Source organism: Hydractinia symbiolongicarpus, chromosome 14, assembly GCF_029227915.1.
Source record: "Hydractinia symbiolongicarpus strain clone_291-10 chromosome 14, HSymV2.1, whole genome shotgun sequence".
In the NCBI taxonomy this organism is placed as follows: domain Eukaryota; kingdom Metazoa; phylum Cnidaria; class Hydrozoa; order Anthoathecata; family Hydractiniidae; genus Hydractinia; species Hydractinia symbiolongicarpus.
Genome location: NC_079888.1, coordinates 4,220,831 through 4,243,152, shown reverse-complemented (window position 1 = coordinate 4,243,152; position 22,322 = coordinate 4,220,831). Strand labels below are relative to the sequence as shown.

Below are 22,322 nucleotides of genomic sequence, written 5' to 3'. Positions count from 1 at the left end.
TTGCAAATAGTTCACGGATGCCACAAAGACATAAAATTATTTTAAAGATTAATTCACTCAGAACAACAATTACGTTCTAATTGAAAATAACCCAACCAACCCGAGTTTTCATTGCCCAAGCTGTATTTAGAGATGAAAATAGTTGTTCCCTTGATTTTAATTTCGGGAACGTAGTGTCCAATTCATGAATCTGCAAATAAATAAATAAATAAATAAATAAATAAATAAATAAATAACAATGTTCATGTTCCCGAAATTGAATTCTAACGTTCCCGTTTTTCTAAATTGTTCCCTAAATTGAAATATATTATTTCAATTTCGGGAACATGTTCCCGAAATTAAAATTTTTGTTCCCGTTGTTCCCTAAAATGAAATAATAGCATTTCAATTTCGGGAACATGTTCCCGATTCTGAAATTGATGTTCCTTTTTGTTCCCGAAATTGATTTTTTAAAAAAACAGGTTCCTTTGTTTTGTTCATCGGCTACATAAATTCAGAAACGCGTCCAAGCATGTACTGTATATGCAAAGAAGGAGAGCACTGTTGTTCTTGAGTGCGGGAAAGTTTCTACTTCCCTGTTTGTTTACTTTTGTTCTAGAGTGCAGGGAAGCTTTTTTTTTAAGATAGATGTACTTATATTACATGGCTGGCTATAGCTGGCAAAGCTAAATAATTTTGCAGCTGATGTAACTGATCCTTTTTGAAAGCAGCGGTTGGCGGTAGCTTAGTCAAGAACATACTGGGCTTGTTCAGATTTCAGATGGATATAGCTAGCTATATATATAAAAAATTAAAACGAGTGTTGTGGTTTGCCAATCAGGAAGAACTAACAATTAGCCTGTAACACAGAAGTATATAGTTAGCTTATATACAGGATATAATTATACTGTATTTGGTAACTATCAGCTTAAGGCTAATCATCAGTTCTTCCTGACTGTTTGTGTGCTGGTTTCGATCTATAACGTTGTGATAAATCCATTATGAATTGAGGGGTAGTAAAAGAAACAGTACATTGATAACTTCGTAGTTAGCTATAGCATCAAAAAAGTCCATTGCTTTAAGATTCACAAAATGGCATTTTAATTGAGATACAAATGGCTTTCATATTTTTCAGGCGTATTTCGGACTGTTTCCAAAAAACTATATTTTTAAAAATGGCATCACATTTTGGATGCAAAATTCAAATAACGAATATTGTTTGATACTATATGTATATTCTTTTTAATAACTTGTGGTTAACTTATTTTTAACGTTAAAGCTTACTTCACGTGACAAAAAAGTTTTAAATTGAAGCAATATTTGTTTGATTTGATTTGATTGATCATTTCCAGCCTCTAATAACCGCTGATCATTCGCTAAAAATTCGAATGAAAGAATTCAAATCACTTGTTGAAAAACACGAAATCGAAGATATTCTCATTAAGTACGGTGAAGAGACACTTTTATCAAAAGTTAGAACGGAAAGAAAAAATTTCCTGCAAAGCAAAAAGAGAAAAACCGGCACTTTAAAAGATTAATACGTTAATGCTTGACTTTTTTGTAATATATTTTTTGTTTTCACACGCATCTGTTTATTTTAGGATCAGCGTTAATGTAAGAATTATTGACGCTACTTTTTGTTTATGTAATCTTTTTCCCCCAAGTTTTCATTTATTATTTTTTTAAAAAGCTGTAGAGAAAACTTCCCTTGTTCGAACCATTGTAGTTCTATTGTCGAGGATAGGATACGGACGTTTTTACTAACTGTGCTTGTGTATTACATTTTGAACGCTATTTCGTTATTAATTGGACGTAAAACTAAGATGTTTTCACGTTATGAAGAAAACGCAAGTTGAGTCGTTTCCCAAGGTTTTTTTATTTTTTGCGAATTTTAGTTTGTGTTTAAATATGCATTCTTTCCAATTTCTTAAACAAAATGTGTTTATTTTAAAGAAATAAATATTTTATTTGCTTCAGTTCTTCTTTGTACTGTACGTATATTTTTCGAAATTTACTATTAAGCATGATTTTTTTTTATCAGGTTAGGTCGTAAAAGCAAATAAATTCAATATCGTTAATCATCTTAATAGTATAAACAAGAAAAAGAGCATCTTTTGTCTTACAGAAGGCTTATATCACTTCATTCTAGTAATAAACATAAATTGCATTACATTACTTTACGCGCTTCTTTACTTTCTTTATGCGTACTATAGGAGGTTTCATTTCCCTAGTTGCCGTCGTCTAAATTTCCGTCCTTTTTACGTAAGATCGATAATGACTGGTCCACTTCGGAATAAGAGCCCTGGTTAGGACAATAAATTTACAACAAGCGCTCAAGTCGAAAATTTCTTACAAAATATTTTTGTGACACCAGTTGTTATTAGTCTGCTCGAAAAGATCATGAGAAGATCATTGAACTTTGGTAATTCGATAAAATGAATTTGATTTTGATTTTTAGGCACAATTTTTTGAAGCCTGGTCACGAGTGAAAATTATTTGTGATAACTTTCTGAGGTCGATGTTCACGCACGAAAAACATTTTGTAGACCAGAACGGATAAACTAACAAAGCGTCGCAAATATGCAATTTTAAGTTGTTGTGTGATAATCTAAACTGAAAATTTACCGATCTTTGTAGGAAAAAAGGTTGTTGTGTTGTGAACGTTTTTTGAAATATGTGGTAGGACAGAACATGTTTTCCGTGTGTGCACATTTGCCTTTACAGTATCATGTCACAATTAATTCACACGTACGCAGTATTCATTCTTTTTTATCCAGGCATAAAGTTCAAGTCTCGTGTCCCTGAGAAGATTCTCTCACTAAGTAACCCCGGTACTCCCCCCCATTCCTAGAGACCTCGATTCCGACCTGAACTAGCCCTGTATTCGACGAAATATAATATGCCACACCAATTTTGAGCGAAAACAAATTTATTTAATAAAAGTCTGGAAAATGTAGGGTTTTTTTGTGTGTTAAAGTCTACATATAGAAATGCACGAGATTTTTTCTAGAAGAGCTCTGCATATTTACTCAATCTAGCTATGAAGCGTGAAAGCAATGACAACGGTTTTTTACTAACAATTTTTGGCTAGTTGCCATGGTAACCCGTTTCTTCGAAAATTGGGCCTTTTGGACAACATTCAATGTTTGCTCTGGCCAAAAAGGAGAAGAAAGAGTGCTGTTTCTACAGTTTTGATGTGCGTTTTTGTATTTTTTTAGACCTGTGCACAAAATAATAAAATATTATTTTTTTTAAAGTGTCCTTGTCTGTCACAAAATCTTGCGTTAGTCGCGGAAAGGACTAAAATGCAGGGATTCAATTCATATTGAGGAGAATACTACTTTTCATTGAATTCTCAATTAAATTTTGTATCCTGAAAAGAATAGAAAAATATTTTCAAAATCTAAAATTTTCCGACGGGGTTTACTTTGTAATAAATTTTGATCATCTTCGTTTTCTTTTATCGGAAAATTGTTCAATTACCGTGAACAATACTTCACACACTTAGGGTTTAACAAAGGAAATACAAAACCCAAGCTTGTTATTACGAAAAGTTCAAAACCTTTTTCTTTCTGCATTCTCGGCATATACGCACACGCGCATCGTGAGCTACGCTAGCGAAGTAGACTTTCTTCGCGTTAATTTTCTGTGCTTCAGGGCACAAACCACACTTAAACAAAAACAAGCAATTTGAATACCTCCGTCGGCCATTAAACATATCAGCGTAAGTTTAGGTGACAGGTCATCAAAATATTTTGCAATATCAAACGCTTTTACCGGTGCGTTTCGAGCAGACATGTATTGTAACAACCATGTTATACCAATGATGAACAATTTTTAATCGAAAATATAACAGCATCCGCTTCGCAAAGAACAATGTCTTATTTCTCACGGCTTTTGTCACGTCTCCACCTCCATTAGTTACAACAGCCGTTAAAAATGATCTTTTATTATCGGGGAATTTAGATTGCGTATTAGCGAATGCGACACAGGCTGTTTAACGGTTTACTAATCACCACGATAGTGCAGGATTCATTCTATAGACATACACGGTTTTTACTCAAAGAAGAGGTAGTCGCTAACATGCAATCTTTTAATTTTATATACCACATACAGTAAAGTAAATCTAGTGCCGATTCCGTGTACGGTTCTTGACTATCGATCATTTTTCTTCAGGCAGTAGTGGAACTCTGGGTCTAATTTTGGAATGTTGTTAATAATCTCTTAAGACTTGGGCAGCAGCAGGGCAACCAAGAATTTTATGTTTTTATTCTCAACATTCCGCTGACAGTTACGACACCCCATCTTTCTGCCAATATGTACGCTGATGCAGATACATTTTTGCAATAATGAAGTCATTCTAGATAGTTTTCTTGTTGTTTTTCAGTGGTATCTTTTTCCGTAGGATGTGTCAAGAGGAAATGTAGCGTTTTATTTAAAAAATCCTAAAAACACTTAGCTATAAAACGAAATAACAAGAAAACTATGTTCCGCGCCGCGTCTTAAAATGAGTAATAAATAGTTCCCGAAATTGAAAATTGAAAAGTTTGATTATCGCGATTTTGGACTTAAAAATACATAGTTTAATTTTGCTGCATATCAACAGTTGAGAACCCGGGCGTGCAATACTTATCACATCATCTTAAGCTGAAACAATTTCTTTGACAGTGTTATGGGAACGCGCATTCCAAAAACATCATGTTCCCGAAATTGAAAATACGGATTTTGTCTCGTTTTAGAGGTAAACGAGACACCCTTAATATGTATTAGATATATAACACTAGCGAGGATGTCCAGGTAACCATTTTTGCCCATTGATGTCTCAACATAGTGTTGCAAAGGAAGATAAAGCTATAGATCGTGCTGTCACGAAAACGGTTTTCGGTGCGGTTTAAAAGAGCAACTAAGACTTGCCTTGTTATACTTGCAGAGGACATTCTGCTCTCCAAAAAAACTGTATTTTGTAGATAGATAAGTGATGTTGTTGGTGAAATTAGGTGAATTAAATGCGTTTTAGTTAACATATCAAGGGCTTGCTCTCAGGGTCTATACCAACGTTTGACGGGGGTTTGGTAGGCGAAATAAATATTGATGTTCCCGAAATTGAAAATAGTTCACGGATGCCACAAAGACATAAAATTATTTTAAATATTAATTCACTCAGAACAACAATTACGTTCTAATTGAAAATAACCCAACCAACCCGAGTTTTCATTGCCCAAGCTGTATTTAGAGATGAAAATAGTTGTTCCCTTGATTTTAATTTCGGGAACGTAGTGTCCAATTCATGAATCTGCAAATAAATAAATAAATAAATAAATAAATAAATAAATAAATAAATAAATAAATAAATAAATAAATAAATAAATAAAACCATCACAAAGCCTAAACAATTCTGGCAAAGAATAAAAAAGTGCACCGGGAAATCCAAAGCAAAATCGGAGAATAAACCATTAATTATTGTTAATGGAACTCTGTCAACAGATAAAGAAGAAATTTGTAGCGGCTTCTGTTTTTTTTCACTCACATTAGAAAAACTCTTCAGAAATTATTACAGTTCTCTGAAACTGGCATATGGAAGAGGAAGAAAATAATTTACAAAGAGGTGGCAAGCCACCGCAATGATGAACTCGACCTGTTAGGTCTTTGGAAATAAGCTAGAGGTTGTACTCCTCTAGCTAGAGAACATGCCTCAAAAAGCACAATTCTCCCTTTTTACAAGGAATTAATTTAAAAAAATATAAAAAAAAATAAAAAGGACAAAACACATTTAAAAAGATGAACAGAACTTTAACTAAGGGCAGGTAGGTTTCGACCCATATTTCTGAACCTAAGTACCCTGGATGTCTAGCTGGGTCACCTCGAAGAGGTTCGCGGACAGTCATCAGCAGAAACTAGACATCCCTATCTTCCTAAAATTAACTTTGACCACTTTCTGTTCAACTGTGCTATTCTTTGTTTTCAACTCAGGTAATAAGTGGAGTCGTTACTCTCCAAAGACAAGATCATGTGTGATCAAACCCCCCTGCTAATATTTCTTTTTTATTTTTTTATTTTTTTATTATTATTTTTTTTTAACTGGCGTAATAAGTAGAGTCGTCACTCTCCAAAGACAAGACCCTAGTATAGTCAAACCCCCTTGCTAACTTAATTTTTATTTGATTTTGTTTTATTTTTGACTGGGGTAATAAGTGGAGTCGTCACTCTCCAAAGACAAGACTGAGTGTAGTCAAGCCCCCTTGCTGACTCATTCTGGTTAAAATATTTTTACCTCAGCTCTTCTAAAAACAAAACATATGACTCGCGACTGTTAATAAGGCGGTCATCACAGAAAATTACTGCTTTATCGTTGCAATGTATCCACCTGTGAACCATTTGGTCAAAGGCTATGGTTGTGTAGTGACCATTATTTAAGTTGCCGCAATAGTTGATAATAGCCCTTAATTGAAAATTTTTACGAAATTTCCCTTCTCCATCTGCGGTAAAAGGTATGGAAAGTGTACCAGGGTAAGCAGTAATACGAGAGGCAATTTTTGACGCAAGGCCGTTGGCACTGGCAAAACGTTTTAGCTGTAAAATGAGATGGGAACCGCATGACACTACCTCTTTTTCAACTAGAGCAGTTTGATGAGCGTTGCAAATATAGCAGAAGTAGGCCTTGGTGTCTGACAACTCCTCGCTTTCAAAGAAATTATCTAAGGAAGATTGTAATGTAGGGTGCAGAGAAAGTTGGATGCATGGTGCTATAAAACCAAAAAGAAGCGCTCATGGAGGTAAAAGTTAGGGATTTTAATAGGGAACGTAAAGGCTTGTTAGGGAAACCAAGGCGACGAAAACAGGTCCTTACTGATTCTGAACAGAAACCCCTTGCACCCACCTCAATGGCAAAGAAATGCACGATCCATCCATTGTTATTCATAGCATAACAAAGTGAAGAATATTTGCTAAGCTTTCGTTTGTGCCAATATTCCGTGTTCTCTTCACATGGACAAGTCAGTTCTAACATAATTACAGTTTTGGAAGAACTGGATATTAATAACACGTCTGGGCGTAGTTGTGTTATTGCAATGTATGGTGGAACAACTAAAACGGAATCTAAATCTGACAGTATTTCCCAATCGGAAGCAAGGTGAAGAAGACCTGGACACTTTGTATTCCTCTTCTTAGATGGTGATTGACCGGCCGGAATGAATTTAATTTTGTTGCACTTGGAAACCTTAAGAGGTTCATATGATACCAAAAAATCTTTTAATGCCTTAACCAAAACTATTAAAACCGAGTCATGACGGTATGTGTATCTATCCTGCGTAAGGGAAGTCCTACAGGCACCCAATATGTGAGAGACATTTGAGGATGGTTTCTTGCACAGAATGCAACTTTTGTCTTTCTCAACTCTCCATCTCACAAGATTGGTTGGAGAGGGAAGGGTGTCGTAGGTTGCCCCTATACAAAAGGAAGTTAGACATTGTGGCAGTGAAAGAATTGTTCTCCAAGATAAATCATTTTTCACATAAAAGCACCATTTTGTCCAATTGCCTTGCAAATGCAACTGTACAGCTCTGGCATGGTAAATATCTTCGTCATTTTCTCCAATGATATTGGAAACAAGCTTTCGGTAAGCATAAGTGCTTTTTGGTGGTATATTTTTGTGGTCTAAGAGCCCTAAGCCAGCTCAACCAGTCTGATGCAAACCTAGAATCTATGTGAAATTGAGCTGACTATCCGCCGAAAGAACTGCCTCACTAACTCTCCAATTTCCAGCTTTCAAATCTGGTACGCAATTAGACACACAAGGGTCGACAGAATCTCTTAGTAACAGATGTCCACTGATTTTGGCAGATATGAGAACAGATGCAAGACAGACAAGGCGATGTCGAGGAATATAAGGAAATGTTGGAAATTGAATGATGTAGTTTTAACCATTTCCTAATGAAAACAGAAAATTTCATTGCTCTAACTTGTTTGTCTACAAAGACCACATAAGACTACAATACCTTCAGGATCGAGCGAATTGTATTGTCTATGGGCGTAATGCTACCCCTGGAGATCCGTGAATAAGGAAATGAAATTACGTTGTGCAGTAGACGTTTTTAAATGCTTGGATGGGCTTAATCCTGAAAACTTTCGAGAATATTTTACCAATCACACCATTGTAAAATAACTGGGGGAAATAATTCTCTCATTATATTGCCTAGGGTCTGCACTGAATCTGGTCATTTATAATAACCTTAACAAGAGTGTTCGAGACGAAACTTCGTTAGTTTGCTGCAAAGACCTTTCTATTCACCTTAACTTCTCCTCCTGCCACAGCTTTGCGCGTCTCACGATTCTTTATTTTCTCGATCTTAAGTGTTTAAATATTTTTAGTTTTAACCACATGCGTCATATTTTGTTTTGTTTTTCAGAGTGCCCAAACGTCGACAGTCCTGCGCACTTGATACTCTCTTCGACTGTGTGTCCTCCCTACACTCTCCTATAGCGAACATGCTTACATTATATACATATTTAGATATGTTTTTAACATTTTTCAGTTTTTAAAATCGGTTAAGAACAGACTGATAATGTGGAATCAGATCTGAACCTTAATGATGACTCTAAATCACAGGAAGTTTGAAATATTTCATAGTGTTTTACGAATGTTATCATAAAATGGAAAAACCCGACTTAGATGATTTACTTTCTTTATTATTTGTAGACTAATGTAGCAGGGACGCAGCCATCTGCTGTTGCATCCAGTAATATTGCCTCACGAAAAACGTTTTCGGAAAAAGAAATTGAGTAAATTCGTTAGCAATGAGGCCATATAATCACAAGTGGGCAAAAGACAGATGATCGAATTAAAATGGCCTTAGATGGCTCTAAGGTTTTTCAGAAATACACATACAGTTGAGAACAAGAAGAAATAAAGCATTTTCCAGATGTAACATATTTTGAGCATTTATTTTAACATTTCTTTTTGAGTTTTTAGTCTTGTAACCTTTAGTTCTTCAGTTTACCATTTAAAACGACACCAAAATACGATATGTTTTGTGACAAGTAATAAGACTAATACTTGCCTACTTTCTATGTTTTACACACGTCACAAAACTAACTTAAAATTTCTGAGTTGTTTACCTAAACGCGTCCTTACACTTACACAAAAGTAACCCCATTGATAATCGATCAAGACTGAATATCTTCCAGATATAAATAACTCTCACAAGTGCAAAAAATAAAAACGTCACAACATAAAAGCTTAATTCTTTGGCGGAGGTTTTGCGGTGTTTAAATTTCCATCCAAGTCGAACCACAATCTGCCGTTAGGAAGGGTTGGGTATATCCTTCGACATTTAAATATTACATATGGTGAGATATGATTTTTGAAGAATATAAAGTTTTTGAACTGATTGGTCGTCTTCGCGCTTCACATGAGTGCATGTCATATTGCTTTCAATTTAAGAGATTACCGTTACTTAAATATAACATTTTTTTATTTCCACGTTTGATATTTATATTTCAACCTCGATTCCAGGACCTGTAGCGTTTTTTGATATAAGGAAAAAACGTGTACAAGGCCCTGGTACAACAGACTTACTCAACAAATGAGATTGCGTGTAGGACTTTTTAAATTATGTTAAGAAGATAATTAATGAGAATAAGAGTAACTATACCACAATGCAGATATAACTAGCCTTTTTAGACAGAAATGCTAATGAAAGAAAGGAGGTTTCTCTCTAAAGAATAAGAAGCAACTGAAGAACTTCTGTATTCTCCCCTTTACAAAAGCTAATGGATTTCGGCTGTACCGAAACAAACACCTATGAATGCGGAAACATAAAGATTGGTAAAATTCACTCATGCTTGGGATCTGGTGCAGGCCCCTGAGTAAGCATCCCTCGCCTCTTGCAAGACACCAGCCGCATTCAAAAAAGTCAAAAGTCAAAAGCAATAACTGTTAAACGTTGAAAAAAGGAGAGTTGACAACTACAAATCGTATCGTTGTTACTTTTACCTACTGACACAGAGCCCAGGGCTAAGAAAGGTAGTCCTGGAACCCAACTCTTAGAAAGGTGCAGAAATCGATAAATATGGCAATAAGCATTTCGAAGATTTTTTTGGTAACTTCTTTGTGAAGAAAAAATTTATTAATTCATGTGATTTTTTACTTTTCTTGCTTTGTTTATAAATTTATCGAATCTGTTCAACATTTTTCTATATTACTCTTGTATTCTCACTGATTGTAAAAAAGGCAGCTCACAACTCAAATGGAATCAATTACAAAGTGTACGCACAATGATAAACTCGACCAGTTAAGTGTCATAATTTAAATTTTAGAGGTTTTGCTCCTCTCTCTAGAAAAAAAGAGCTATATTACTTTTTAAACCACATCTGCCTCATTTGTGAAACTTAGTTTGGGTTCTTCAATTTTATAAGCTATTTGGAAAAGTTGAAAAAACTCATAAGAAAACAAATTAACTTTAGATGTAGATTTTTGAAACACTAAGTTATTTTGTTGTTTTTTTAAATTTGTGCATATAACAAAACGGCCAGATTTTCTACGTTGCTTTTTTATAAGCTCTTGATTAAACTCCAAATTCTCAGTGTGCACCTGGATATACTAAAAGAGAATTTGCAATCAGTTCAAATAATGTCTGACGCATATCTATGCCAAACATTATAGCGAACAACTTTTTTTCGGGCTATATAAACAGTCTAAATATGCATTGAAATCGGTTCACTGTTCCTGCTTTTAATACGCCTAGCTGACATTACTTAACAACATGTTCACTCAACATTAAAGAGGTGCTGATATTAAAAAACAATTTAACCGCCAAAAATTATTAAAAAATAACTCTTTAACCATGAAAAAATGAAAAATAACCCTGATTGTCAAAGTGCAACCCTTTTGTAGGGCAGAAATACTGCTTCTAAGGTACATTAATGTTAAAATTACTCAAACGTCACCGACAAATCCAGATTTCAAAAGTTAAATTTTAAAGTATGAGACTGAAGAGATTAAGAGTAACAAAGCACGTAGTGTGATGACAAAGCTTGTCTTTAGACGATGTTGGTGGTTTGACAATAATATTTCAAAATGACCTGAATAGTCATTCCCTTTATTTCAAGGTGTATCCGAGACATTTTATTTTTATATGCAACATCTAGTATTTGTCCATAACGTAATTATGTCATTCCTGGCCAAGTTATTAAAATTTGCAACATGAATGTTCTTTCATGAATATACTACTACTACAAATAATAATAATAATTGAATGCTAAACAACCATGTCTGAAGTCTTAAACTTGGATAATATAACAAACAAAGAAACAGTTATTTGATAAAATTAAATCATTTCCTTACTATACCAATAACACGAATGTGCAGAAACAGCAATGCAAAGCTAAAATTTTGTGCAGGGTCTTGTGAAAAGTATTGAAAGGGTCGCTAAGTCTGAGAAAAACCTACAAAACGGTTTTGTCAGCATGTTAGAGACAATCTGATTACCAACCTGTGCATAATGAATGGGTTAAGATCATCAAACCTGATAGCACTCATGGTTTTGGATGTCAAAGAAGCCCACACTAGCAAAGAATATCCTGGATAATGGTGTTTACCAATTACCGTTATAAAACATCCACAATATATGGTGAAAAGGTCTTTGCAGAAGTTAAAAAAAAGGTTGAAAAAACTTACATCTGCAATCTTTAAGAATAAAAAAAACTATGCCCTGTAAAGATGATATTATCAAGTGGGTAAGCAAAAACAATAGCCTGAAACCAAAGGAATTGTCAGATTTTATGGATATTTTGAAAGGGGACACAATAGAATTGATAATTTCTACAACAAAAATAAAGAAAATGTAGAAAGAAAGTAAGTTTGATCCATTCTTTGCTTGTCTTTCTTAATTATACGAAAATCATGGTATAAAGGTGATTGCGTTTTTAAACTTAAAATTACTTTTTTCACAGACGGATGCCAAAAAGTCTGTTGCCGTTCCAAAGACAACACTAAAAACATATCCAAAGCGAAAACGAAAGGTGCTACACTTTTTTGCTTTATAAGATAAGACAAGTATCACGCAATATAGATGCAGTCAATTGCTTTAGATCGTCCACAATGTGAAAAGGTTAAAAATACAGTAAGCTGCACTGAAGTATCTTATCTGCAGGGTAGGTGAGTAGATAGCAAATGAGGTTTCTGGAACAAAAGAAAGCAATTATCTTAAACAATGGAGAGTAATTATCTCCAGGTAATTACCCTAGCTAGTTTATAGCTAGGTCCCAAAGTAATTAAAGCTAGGTCCCTAAGGTATGCAGCTTCTATTGTTCTATTGTTTTGTTGATTACCTAGCTTCCTGGCGCACCTGGCCAGCTAGATTTGCTAGCTAGGTAATTAAAGCTAGGTCCCTAAGGTATGCAGCTTCTATTGTCCTATTGTCATGTTGGTTACCTAGCTTCCTGGCACACCTGGCTGCAAGATTTGCTAGCTAAGTTATTAAAGCTAGATCCCTAAGGTATGCAGCTTCTATTGTTCCAGTATTTTTCCTGGTACTGACCAACTAGATTCGCTGGCTAGATAATTAAAATTTTCCTTGGATAAGTACCTTGTTCTAATGTTGGCTAGGCAGGGGTATTCAGGGTATTGTTCTTATATAGCTAGGTATTTTAGCTAGCGAATTACCCTATAAAAAGACTCTTCCTCCCTCAAAAAATGTATCATCTGTAAATTACACTTATTTGAAGATGGCTACTAAACTCTCTGATGGTACACAGCGTTTTTTAACTGGAGGTAAACAGTTTGCAAAGAGTCTATCGAATCAAAAAGTAGTATATGCTAGAGAAGGTGATCCAGAAGACACTTGTATCGTTCGTTCCTGCTATGGAGATGATCAGTTTGCTGTTTTTGGAATGAAAGGTATCAAGTCAATTCAAGATATATTTTTTTCGATGATAAAGCTGATTCATGCTCAAGAAACCACTTTGAGAGCAAAGTCTTGTTATGTTGAGGATAAAATTTTTGATAACGTTTTATCAATTTGGAGCGAATATTCAAGTAAAGCTGATTATAATCTCGAACTTCGAAATGAGAAAACTAAAAAGACTAACAGTAAACTGTTATGTATCAACATTGAGACTCTTGGTACATCGAAGACGAATACATCCGTTCGTATTGGAGTAATGGCAGATGGAAAATATCCAAAGATAACTTTATTCAACTACAGTAATGGCGAGATAATTAGCGGGGTATATTTATTTGTGTCGGAAGCTGTAAGGTTATTGAAGTACATTAACAATAGATTCGATTTTGTTTCTGGAGAAAATGCTGGATTTTTGATGAATAAAGTCAAGGTGACTGCTACAGACAATTTCTTTTGAGTAAACAAGGAATTTGTATATATTATTACATTTGTTTGTAGGGAAATAAATAAATAAATAAATAAACAATTTATGATATTTGTATTTTTTCTCACAAAAACTGTTAGTAATAGTACACAATGATGAGAAGTGAGGTTTTTACTAATTATTTCGAAAAACTTGAACTGAAGAAGTGACTTTTTTTCAGTCATTCTGCGTTTGCTTACACAGAGGTTAGTCGTGTTGATAGAAATTATCAATATTAATATTTATTCACTATCTTATAAAATTAAAAAATAAAACTTTTGAGAGTGAGAAGAAGTATTTTGTGGTATTGATCTTATTATTGATCACACCTTGGAAAAAGTCAACGAAGGACTTTTTTATTGTCATTCATAACTTGGAAAAAATTAACTACTACGAAGAACTCTTAGAAAAGTAAGATTTTTTTTTTTTTTTTTTTCTATTTATTTATTTTTCTATCTTAGTTGTGTTGCCCAATATTGATGCTCTGCGTAATCATCGCTTTGTTTGTAATTAGGGAAAACACTTGATACAAAATATTTCACTTTCATATCATTTTCTTCCAAATCACAGGAAAAGAGATTGAGTATTTGACTCAATTGAACTGTGTAGTCTGATAAGAGGCAACTGAAGGTCAAACAATACTCTCCACAAACACTAGACCAAGGGCTTTGCAAAGGAAAATGAAGATAATAAATAACATTTCCGATCTCTTTTAACTTTTTTTCTATACCATAATGATGAGCAGTGCGAGCTAAAGAATCTAGAAAAAACAATTCTCCATTTCTTCTCAACACGAGAAACCAGTGGCTACTAGGCATTTCTTTCGGTTGATCATTACAAATGAACAAAAAATTCATATCATTTATATGCGAATTACTTAATTCTAACAATTGATCTAGAGAAAATACACTCCTAATTGGAAATTTGTTCTTGAATAGTTCTGTGTTGAGTAGTGTTTCCAATTCTAGGGTATTCATCATATGTGTTTCACAGTTTAAAAATCCTTCAAGATATTTCTCGCCTTATTCACATGGATTGTGTTTTCGAAATCTGCATACATGAAAACTGTAATCGTATTAGGTAGGGCAGTTCCAAACTCTAATGCGATTCGAATACTTCCTTGTCTTTGAGGTTCGTAGTGTTCTCCGTTACAAAGAGAAGGTGACAGGTCGAAGCCAAATAAACTATAACCATCTGAATATTCTTCTCGATTAATGTCCAAACCTTCGTCTCTATTTATTTTACCAGTTGCAGTGAAAAGGCTTCGATAGCCTTGTAAATAATGTCCGCCAGGGAAATTTAACTTCATAGGATTAGCTGGTAGTGACTCCCCATTGACATAAACACCAATGGATGTAACATTGAAATGTTTGAAGTTAAAAGGGTTTTTCACGTAGGAACCTGTATGAGCATCATTGTCTGTGAATGCGATGAATAAACGATTGGGTAGTTTTCCGAGAATAGCATTGTCCCAATTCAAACTTGTTAAACCAGCAGCCAAAGAGTGCGTTTTAATTTGTACTCGATTGATTGGATAGCAGGCTGGAGTTCGCTCCAAACTAGTTTGTATCATTTCAAATTTCTTGGGAGTGAGTTGTAATTTTCGTAATCGAAGGGACACATCCACAAATTTTACTTTGAAATCAGGATTATCTCCATTAGTCATTAAACAAAAAGCATCCTTATTTCTATGTAGTGTAATTTTAAGAGATAGACCATTGAGCAACAGGCGACCTTGATTGAATATATCACAGTGTAATCTTCCTGAAAGCTCAACAATTCTACTCCGTGCAGTGTATCCCTGCCTTTTCACTAAACCAGCATTATCTCCAGCTGCTGCATCGCTTGCATCCATATGTCCACTAGTATCCTTTGCAAACAACCCCATCGTCAATTGGCTCTTTTTAGCTTCTTCTCCATAGTTCAACAATGTCTCGATAAAAGCTCTATATGAATAGGTGTTAGTGGAAGAGGAAATAATACTTCCTCCAATACTCACATCTACTTGACTGAATAGTGATGAAATAGGATAATTTATTAGTGCAACAGCACCATCTGTTGCTGTAAGATTTGTTCCATCTGCTTTAGTAACTCGACATTTAACATTCAATGTGCTGCTGACTAAATCCAAAAACTTATTCGTTGCATTGTCAATACTAAACTCAACTGGACCATTATCATCAAGGTTAGTTATCGGAAAAATATCTTCAAAACAGCCATGTTCAATATCAGATTGAACAAATGCAGGTGTGAAAACATCGGTATCAGATAAGGTGCATTCAAGATGACTTGAATTTGTTTTAGCCATACCTTAAAGTATACCAAATGTCTCGCGTTTTCTCTTTTTCGAAGGCACTTTACGAGATGCTCTACCTTTCACAGACTGAGAGCGAATGAGGGAATTGGATGTTGCTTTTCGTTTTTTATTGTGCAGAGCTGTTGCAACCATTTCATTTAGATTTTGTTTTGCTCTTCTTTTGAGTGCCACCTTAGCACTCTCTCCATTTGCTATGTCACTTAGTGTTTCCATACTTGTTTTCACAGCTCTTTTTCCAACGTCGATTAATCCCTTCTTGAGAACAGGTGCAGCACTTCGTAATAATCCACGAAATATTCCACCAAGACCATACCCTCTTTGTATAGCACCACCCCGAAAAACGGGTATTCCTGCACCATATTGTGACCAATGGTAGGGTGAATGATGAAAGGAATAATTTGAGTGTCTCATGACTAACTATAAAACTTTGCTTGTTTCCGTCTGAATACAAGTGTCACTATCACCTTCCCAGACTCAAATGAAATCAATTCTCCTGCGTCACCTCTTAAATCTATATTTATAACTTGTATGTGTCCTCTGCTTAATGGTAGAAAATGTGGTCTGTCATAACTTTTGCATACATAATCACCATAGTTGGACTGAACAGGTATAACAAGTAGGAGGGGTACGTTGAAATCGCCAGTATTTTGGTTTTGAATGATGTTTGTGTAGCAATAGATAGTACTATAACGATGAGTAGTGGAAGTTGACATTTCCCTCACTGCTCCAATCGATGAATCTATAAGTTTATTTGCTTCAAATCCGAGACAATGTGCAATATCGCTGCCAGCATTATCAAATTTTATTTCGCATTCTTTTTCCAGTTGAATGGATGTGCTATTCGAACGTTCACTGAAATGATATTTTGTCTGTCTCAACAATTTGACCTCTGTTTTCTCCAACTCTTCAATGATCTGTTTGACAGACGAATAATGTCCACTAGGAACTTTCAACTCTGTACGATAGGAAAGGTGATATGAACTATCGTCTTCTATACTTGTCAATAACTTTTTTCTTTTTTCGTTCTCAGTGTTAATATCTTCCCATTGAGTGGGGGAAATAAGATATTTATTTCTTCCATGGTTGGATTTTTCATATTTTTCACTATTGTGTTGTGACCTTCTCTGATATTATACCATGAATGAGGAAATTGTATTTCAGATAGAGCAACCTCCCACTTTGTAGGATCCAATTCAATCGGTTTTGGTAGGTTAACTTTGAAACTAGATGTTTTGTTATCTGGGAATGTTAACATCGAACTGTTGCTTGGTAGTACAATATAGAATTGGGACATTTTGTTTTACTGGCGTTCAATATCTTCCTCAGGCACGTAGCTATTGAACTTACTTGAATAACCCTGCCACTTGACCAGGTAGAAAATGCGACCAGTTTTCTTATCAGTCTTTTTACGTATCACTTTCTCAATGCGATACCTTTCGGGAGCAGGAACCTTCTGAAGTTCTTGTTCATAAAACACTCCATTTATTACTTCATCAGACTGATCTTTCAATTTATAGACAGTTGGATTACCTGGTAGAATATGAGACACCACAAACAATTCCTCACTCCAACCTTGTAGGTAACCCTTTCTAAAAACACCACGTTCGATGCTTATGCGAACTGTATCATCTACATTGATTGATTTTTCCTTCTTCTTTTTGCTCTTGTTAATTGTTTTTATAGGGTGCAGTCTATTTTCATACAAGTTTATCCAAATTTCCACTTCATTGTCTTTATTAACATCGATTGGGCGACATTTTATAGATCTGTGATAGCTTTTATTGTAACCTGATACTAGATCTTGTAATACATCTACATACTTTCTTGTTTGAAATTTCGTAAAGTAACGCCACATTCGAGCTTTCAATGTCCTATTCAACCTTTCAACCACTGAAGCTTTTCTTTCGCTGAATGTGGTGAATAGTTTTATATTTCTCGATTTCAACAAAGATCGAACATTTGAATTTAGAAATTCTGTACCCTTGTCCGTTTGAATAACTTTAGGTGTTCTTTTGCTTCTTTTGAAAACTTTTTGTAATGCTTTAGTTATCTCAATACCTGTTTTAGTTTTCAACGGTTCAAGCCAAGCATACTTCGAGAGGACATCAATAATGACCATAAGAAATTTGAAACCCTTATTTGATTTTGAAAATTTGCTGAGATCAACTAAATCTATTTGCCACTGTTCATCAATGTGATAAACTACAACTGGTCTTGTCTTGAAACTTCTTGTGATAGGTTTGTGAAGTGAATAAGCTAATTGCCCTTTCAACCACTTTTCAACTTCATCAAAAGTAATAGAAGAATCCCTTTCACTTGCAGCTTTGTATAATCTTTGAACGCTGCTGAAACTAGAGGGAGAACCAATCGAATAATACAAATTCTTTAATAATTTATCTATATTTTCTTTTGAATAATCAGAGTGTGAAATACTTTTGTCTGAAGTTCTTGTGGGGGATGAGTGCTGTTGTTGTTGTTGTTGTTGTTGACTCTGTTGTTGTTCTATTCTCCCCATCCTCTATGTCCAACGTAGATTTTGAGATGATAATTTTCGAACCACAGCAAACGAACGTACACTGAACTCTTCTTAAGAAATCGCGTATTCTTGTACGTATTGCAGGCATGCTTGTCTTACGGCAACATTCACGATAATGAGACGGTCAGTCATTGAACAGTGTTATTTATTCATCTACGGTTGTTTGTAGAAGAGAGCCACTTCACATCGCTTACTTTTTTCTTATTATTGTTATTATTGAAGCTGTTGGATTTCTTTCTTTTCACAACTGGACTTTCATAGGATGCTGTACTGCTATAATATGTACGATTCATCTTTTTGCTGTCTTGTCTCTTCTCTCCTTCTACTTCTTCTTCTTCTTCTTCTTCCTCTTTTTCCTTGTGACTATCACGTTGACGATAAGCATGATACAGATTTAATTGTTTCTCATTTCGTATCCATTCTTCAGGTACATTTAATTCAGCTAAAATCTTTGTAAATGTTGAAGTCGGCAAAGTACCTGACTTATCGTGCTTACCAGTTTTTGTGAGTATATTTCGAAATAAATCGCTAACATTTGAACCACGAATGATGTCGCCACGATATATCAATTCACCTCTCTCATTCCAAGCTACTCTATCAGAGTACTGTCTCAAATATTGCTCCAACAAACCTGCTGTCTTTTTCATACTCTTGGGTAAATTGCTTATAACATACTCCGTAGATGGTGGCGGCCGCGGCTGTAATGCTTTGGCGGCGGAGGCGTCAGCGGCGGTGGCGGCGACATGTAACTTTTTATCCTTTTCAACGGTATTGTTGTCTTTGTTGTTGTTGTTGCTGCTGTTGTTGTTCACATCGAACTTTACTTCCATTGGTCTAGGAGCTGTTAATGTATCATGGAATGTTTTGAAAGTGTTCATTTCTTTTGTGTACTGCTTTACTTTCTCATCGTCACTCAATTCAGGTCGATTCCAAACATCTTTCATTTCTCGATCAGCTTTAAGCATAGCTAATTTTTCTGGAGGTAACATTAACTTTCTTATGCTCGATACATCACCATCATCGTCATTATCATATGGATTTAGAACCATACCCTCTTGTATTGCTTTATTTGACTTTGTTCTTTGATTTTGAATCAACATTTCATACGTTTCAGGTGATAAAACAATATACTTTTTGCCTGGTTTTGCACTCATCTTTTTCTTCGTTTTCTTCTTCTTATTATTATTATTGCTATTATTGTTTTATATACTGATTGCACCCACAAGGGTTTGTAAAACAGGACCAAGGATAGAAAAAAGAAAGCCACCACCGTGTTGAACAAGTAACTTTTTCTTCTTAGTTACAGCCTCCTTAGGACTCGAAAGCTTTTTCAGCACTGATACTTTCTTCCGAAGTTGGCACTTTTTATGATTGCTGATAGGTACTTTACCATACACAACATTCACTATGCAATCACATATAGCATGAATTAAATCAGGTCGTGCTACACGCAGTATTTGTTTTCTTTCGTCGGGAGAGCATTGCTTCAGTGCATGAAGCATATGATAATTTTTCTTAATACGTTGTGTCATCTTGATTGAGTAGGTGAAAGAAAAATTATAGAAAAATAATTGTAAATTGCTGTTGATGTGTGTCTCAACTGCAGCACTTGTACTGTAGACTAACTAAAATAATAGTCAATACGTTATTTATATAGACATCATCTTTTCTCTCGTTTATTGCATGTATACAAATTGTGGTTCTTCACCAGGCATTATTTTCGTTCTCACTCTATGTTGATCATTTGTGTTTGGTCTCAAATCTAACATGAGATAGGTATGAGGTTCTGTCGTTGCATCTTTATAAGCCCAATTCAGGAATTTAGTGTTGGTGGGCATCACTTGCTTTGCAAGGTTTCCAAATTGTGATTTGTCTCTTACATTTTTGAAAATAAACATATAATCAGAATTCAAACTTATACTTCTTTGTTTTCCATGGAAAAGATTTTGTGTAAGGTAGATAATGGAGAGGTTATCATGCCTTCCTCTTGAAAATAACTGTGACACTCTTTTATCTTCACCTGACTCATCCATCAAGTCGTCCAATATTATCAGATTGGTTTTACTTCGATCGAAATAAGAGTCGAGATTCAATGGTATACCATGAACATATTCTAATGAGGGAACCATTTGCTTCAACTCATAAAATAATGCAGGTTGGTGTTTTGCATAACACCAAACAATTCTCTGTATTGAAGGTTGTATCAATTTGTGTCTAAATTTCAAAAGCTTCTTGGTAAACTCAGTTTTACCCACTCCTCTTCCACCAGATACTAGCATACTGAAAGGGTGTACAAGATGAACATCCATCTTGGTAACTTTGAAAAGAAATGACCGAATATTGAACGTGGAGCAACATATAAAGATAGTTCTATCTTTACTGGTATTTTGAGACATGCCCTTGTAACATAGGGCAAGTCCATGTCTGAATAATTTCCTAGCTAAAATTCTCACACATTTTCTATACATTAGACGATTGTTAATTGCTCTCATTGTTCTCCTCCTGTTATATATATATATATATATAACCTTGTTGTGAACATTTCAGTTTCATCTTTTCTGAAGTAAATCATCAACACGTTTTCTATTTTCAGCTATAACTATGGGTGGAAATTTCATCTGTGAGGTTTGTTGGAAAGCATTTGGCACCAACCAAATGTTGAAACGCCACAGCGTGGTGCACACAAAGGCACGCCCCTATCAATGTGAAAAATGCAAGAAGAGATTTGGTCGTGACGACACGTATAGCCGGCATGTCAGAGATTGCATTGGTAGCAATATCAACTACAAAAACAACAAAAACAACAACAATATCGATAATAGCGTTAACTACAATTTTTACAACATGTACGGACAACAGCAACTGCAATTGCAACAACAAGAATTGCAACAAATAGAACTGAATCAAATGAATGATGATGATAATGACAATGATGACGATTTCTTCAAAATGTTAGACGTGATTCAGAAGAATATAATGGAAGAAAGGGAGAATGAGGAGGCAGTGGTGGTGGTTGACCAGTTATTTGATCTTGGGGATCTAAGCGAATATTTTAGAAACAATGATTTGACACTTGGAGATGATAATGACATTGCTCTATCAAATCAATCAAATAGCGAAGATGTTGATTTTTGTATAAATGCAAGTGATTTAATTTCTATCGAATAATTTCTGGATTTTTATTGATATTATTTATTCTTATTTTCACTATGAACATTTACATATATATGAATATAATTATATACTTTATATAGAATTATCAGCAATAGTTTTGGACAATTCAAATGTTTTCCATTCTCATCCCCAACAACCCACCAGCATGAGTTTTCAACTAGATCTTTTTCATTTATTTAGGCTGTCAGTCCTATTGATCTTGAGTTCGACGAAGACGTTGTTATCAATGAAAATGAAGCGCAGGACTTATCATTTGCAGATAACACAGCTGATAACGATCTTCAACCTAGCGAGGGAAATATAGCAGATAAATCACAGGACTTTTCCTTCCCAGACAACGACATTCATGACTCGTCAAATATAAGCTTGAATGACTCCATCAATATCACAGACATAGAAATGTTGACTTTTAACGAATTGAATGCTACAAATCGATGCCAATACTGCGCTAAATCATTCAAAAGAAAAGCAAATAAACAATTCCACGAACGAAGTTGTTTTCGAAGTGGAAATGGTGAACAACAAGGACAGCAACAACATGAAATTGCGACAGATATTCAGTCGGGTCATGGTAGCAGTGATCCTCAGGACATTTTAGATGAACCAGAAATAATCTCAAGTTCATTAAATTCAAACTCCAAAATATATAGGATCAACATCAATGATACCACCGATGCATCCAAAGACATCATCATAAAAACAGCAGTGGAAAAGTTTAGGGACATTATAACTTCGCATGATCAACACAAATACTATCTATCATTATCAATGATATTTCACAAGTTTTCAGATCCAAGTGTATTAACTGATCCACCAGTGGTTTTGAGAAGCCGAGTATTCCGACAACTGAGTGGAAGCGTCATAGAAAAAAGTCTTCAAGACATCATCGATGACATATTACAACAAATTGACGAGTATCAAGCCAATGGATCCGGATGGGTTATCCATCGTCTA

The 22,322-nt window shown here is 34.9% G+C and overlaps 1 protein-coding gene across 1 annotated transcript; it reads right to left on the bottom strand.

Annotated features, from left to right (window-relative positions):
* Positions 1 to 14,325: 14,325 nt before the first annotated feature.
* On the bottom strand, positions 14,326 to 15,244 carry LOC130626114 (uncharacterized protein F54H12.2-like). Its single transcript, XM_057441217.1, has one exon. It carries the CDS (start codon positions 15,227 to 15,229, stop codon positions 14,336 to 14,338), a length of 894 nt encoding a protein of 297 aa, XP_057297200.1. The 5' UTR covers positions 15,230 to 15,244; the 3' UTR covers positions 14,326 to 14,335.
* Between the last annotated feature and the right edge of the window lie 7,078 nt (positions 15,245 to 22,322).

What these genes read in the sequence shown, in the direction of transcription:
- LOC130626114 (XM_057441217.1), bottom strand. Translation starts at nt 15,229, where the DNA reads ATGGGGTTGTTTGCAAAGGATACTAGTGGACATATGGATGCAAGCGAT.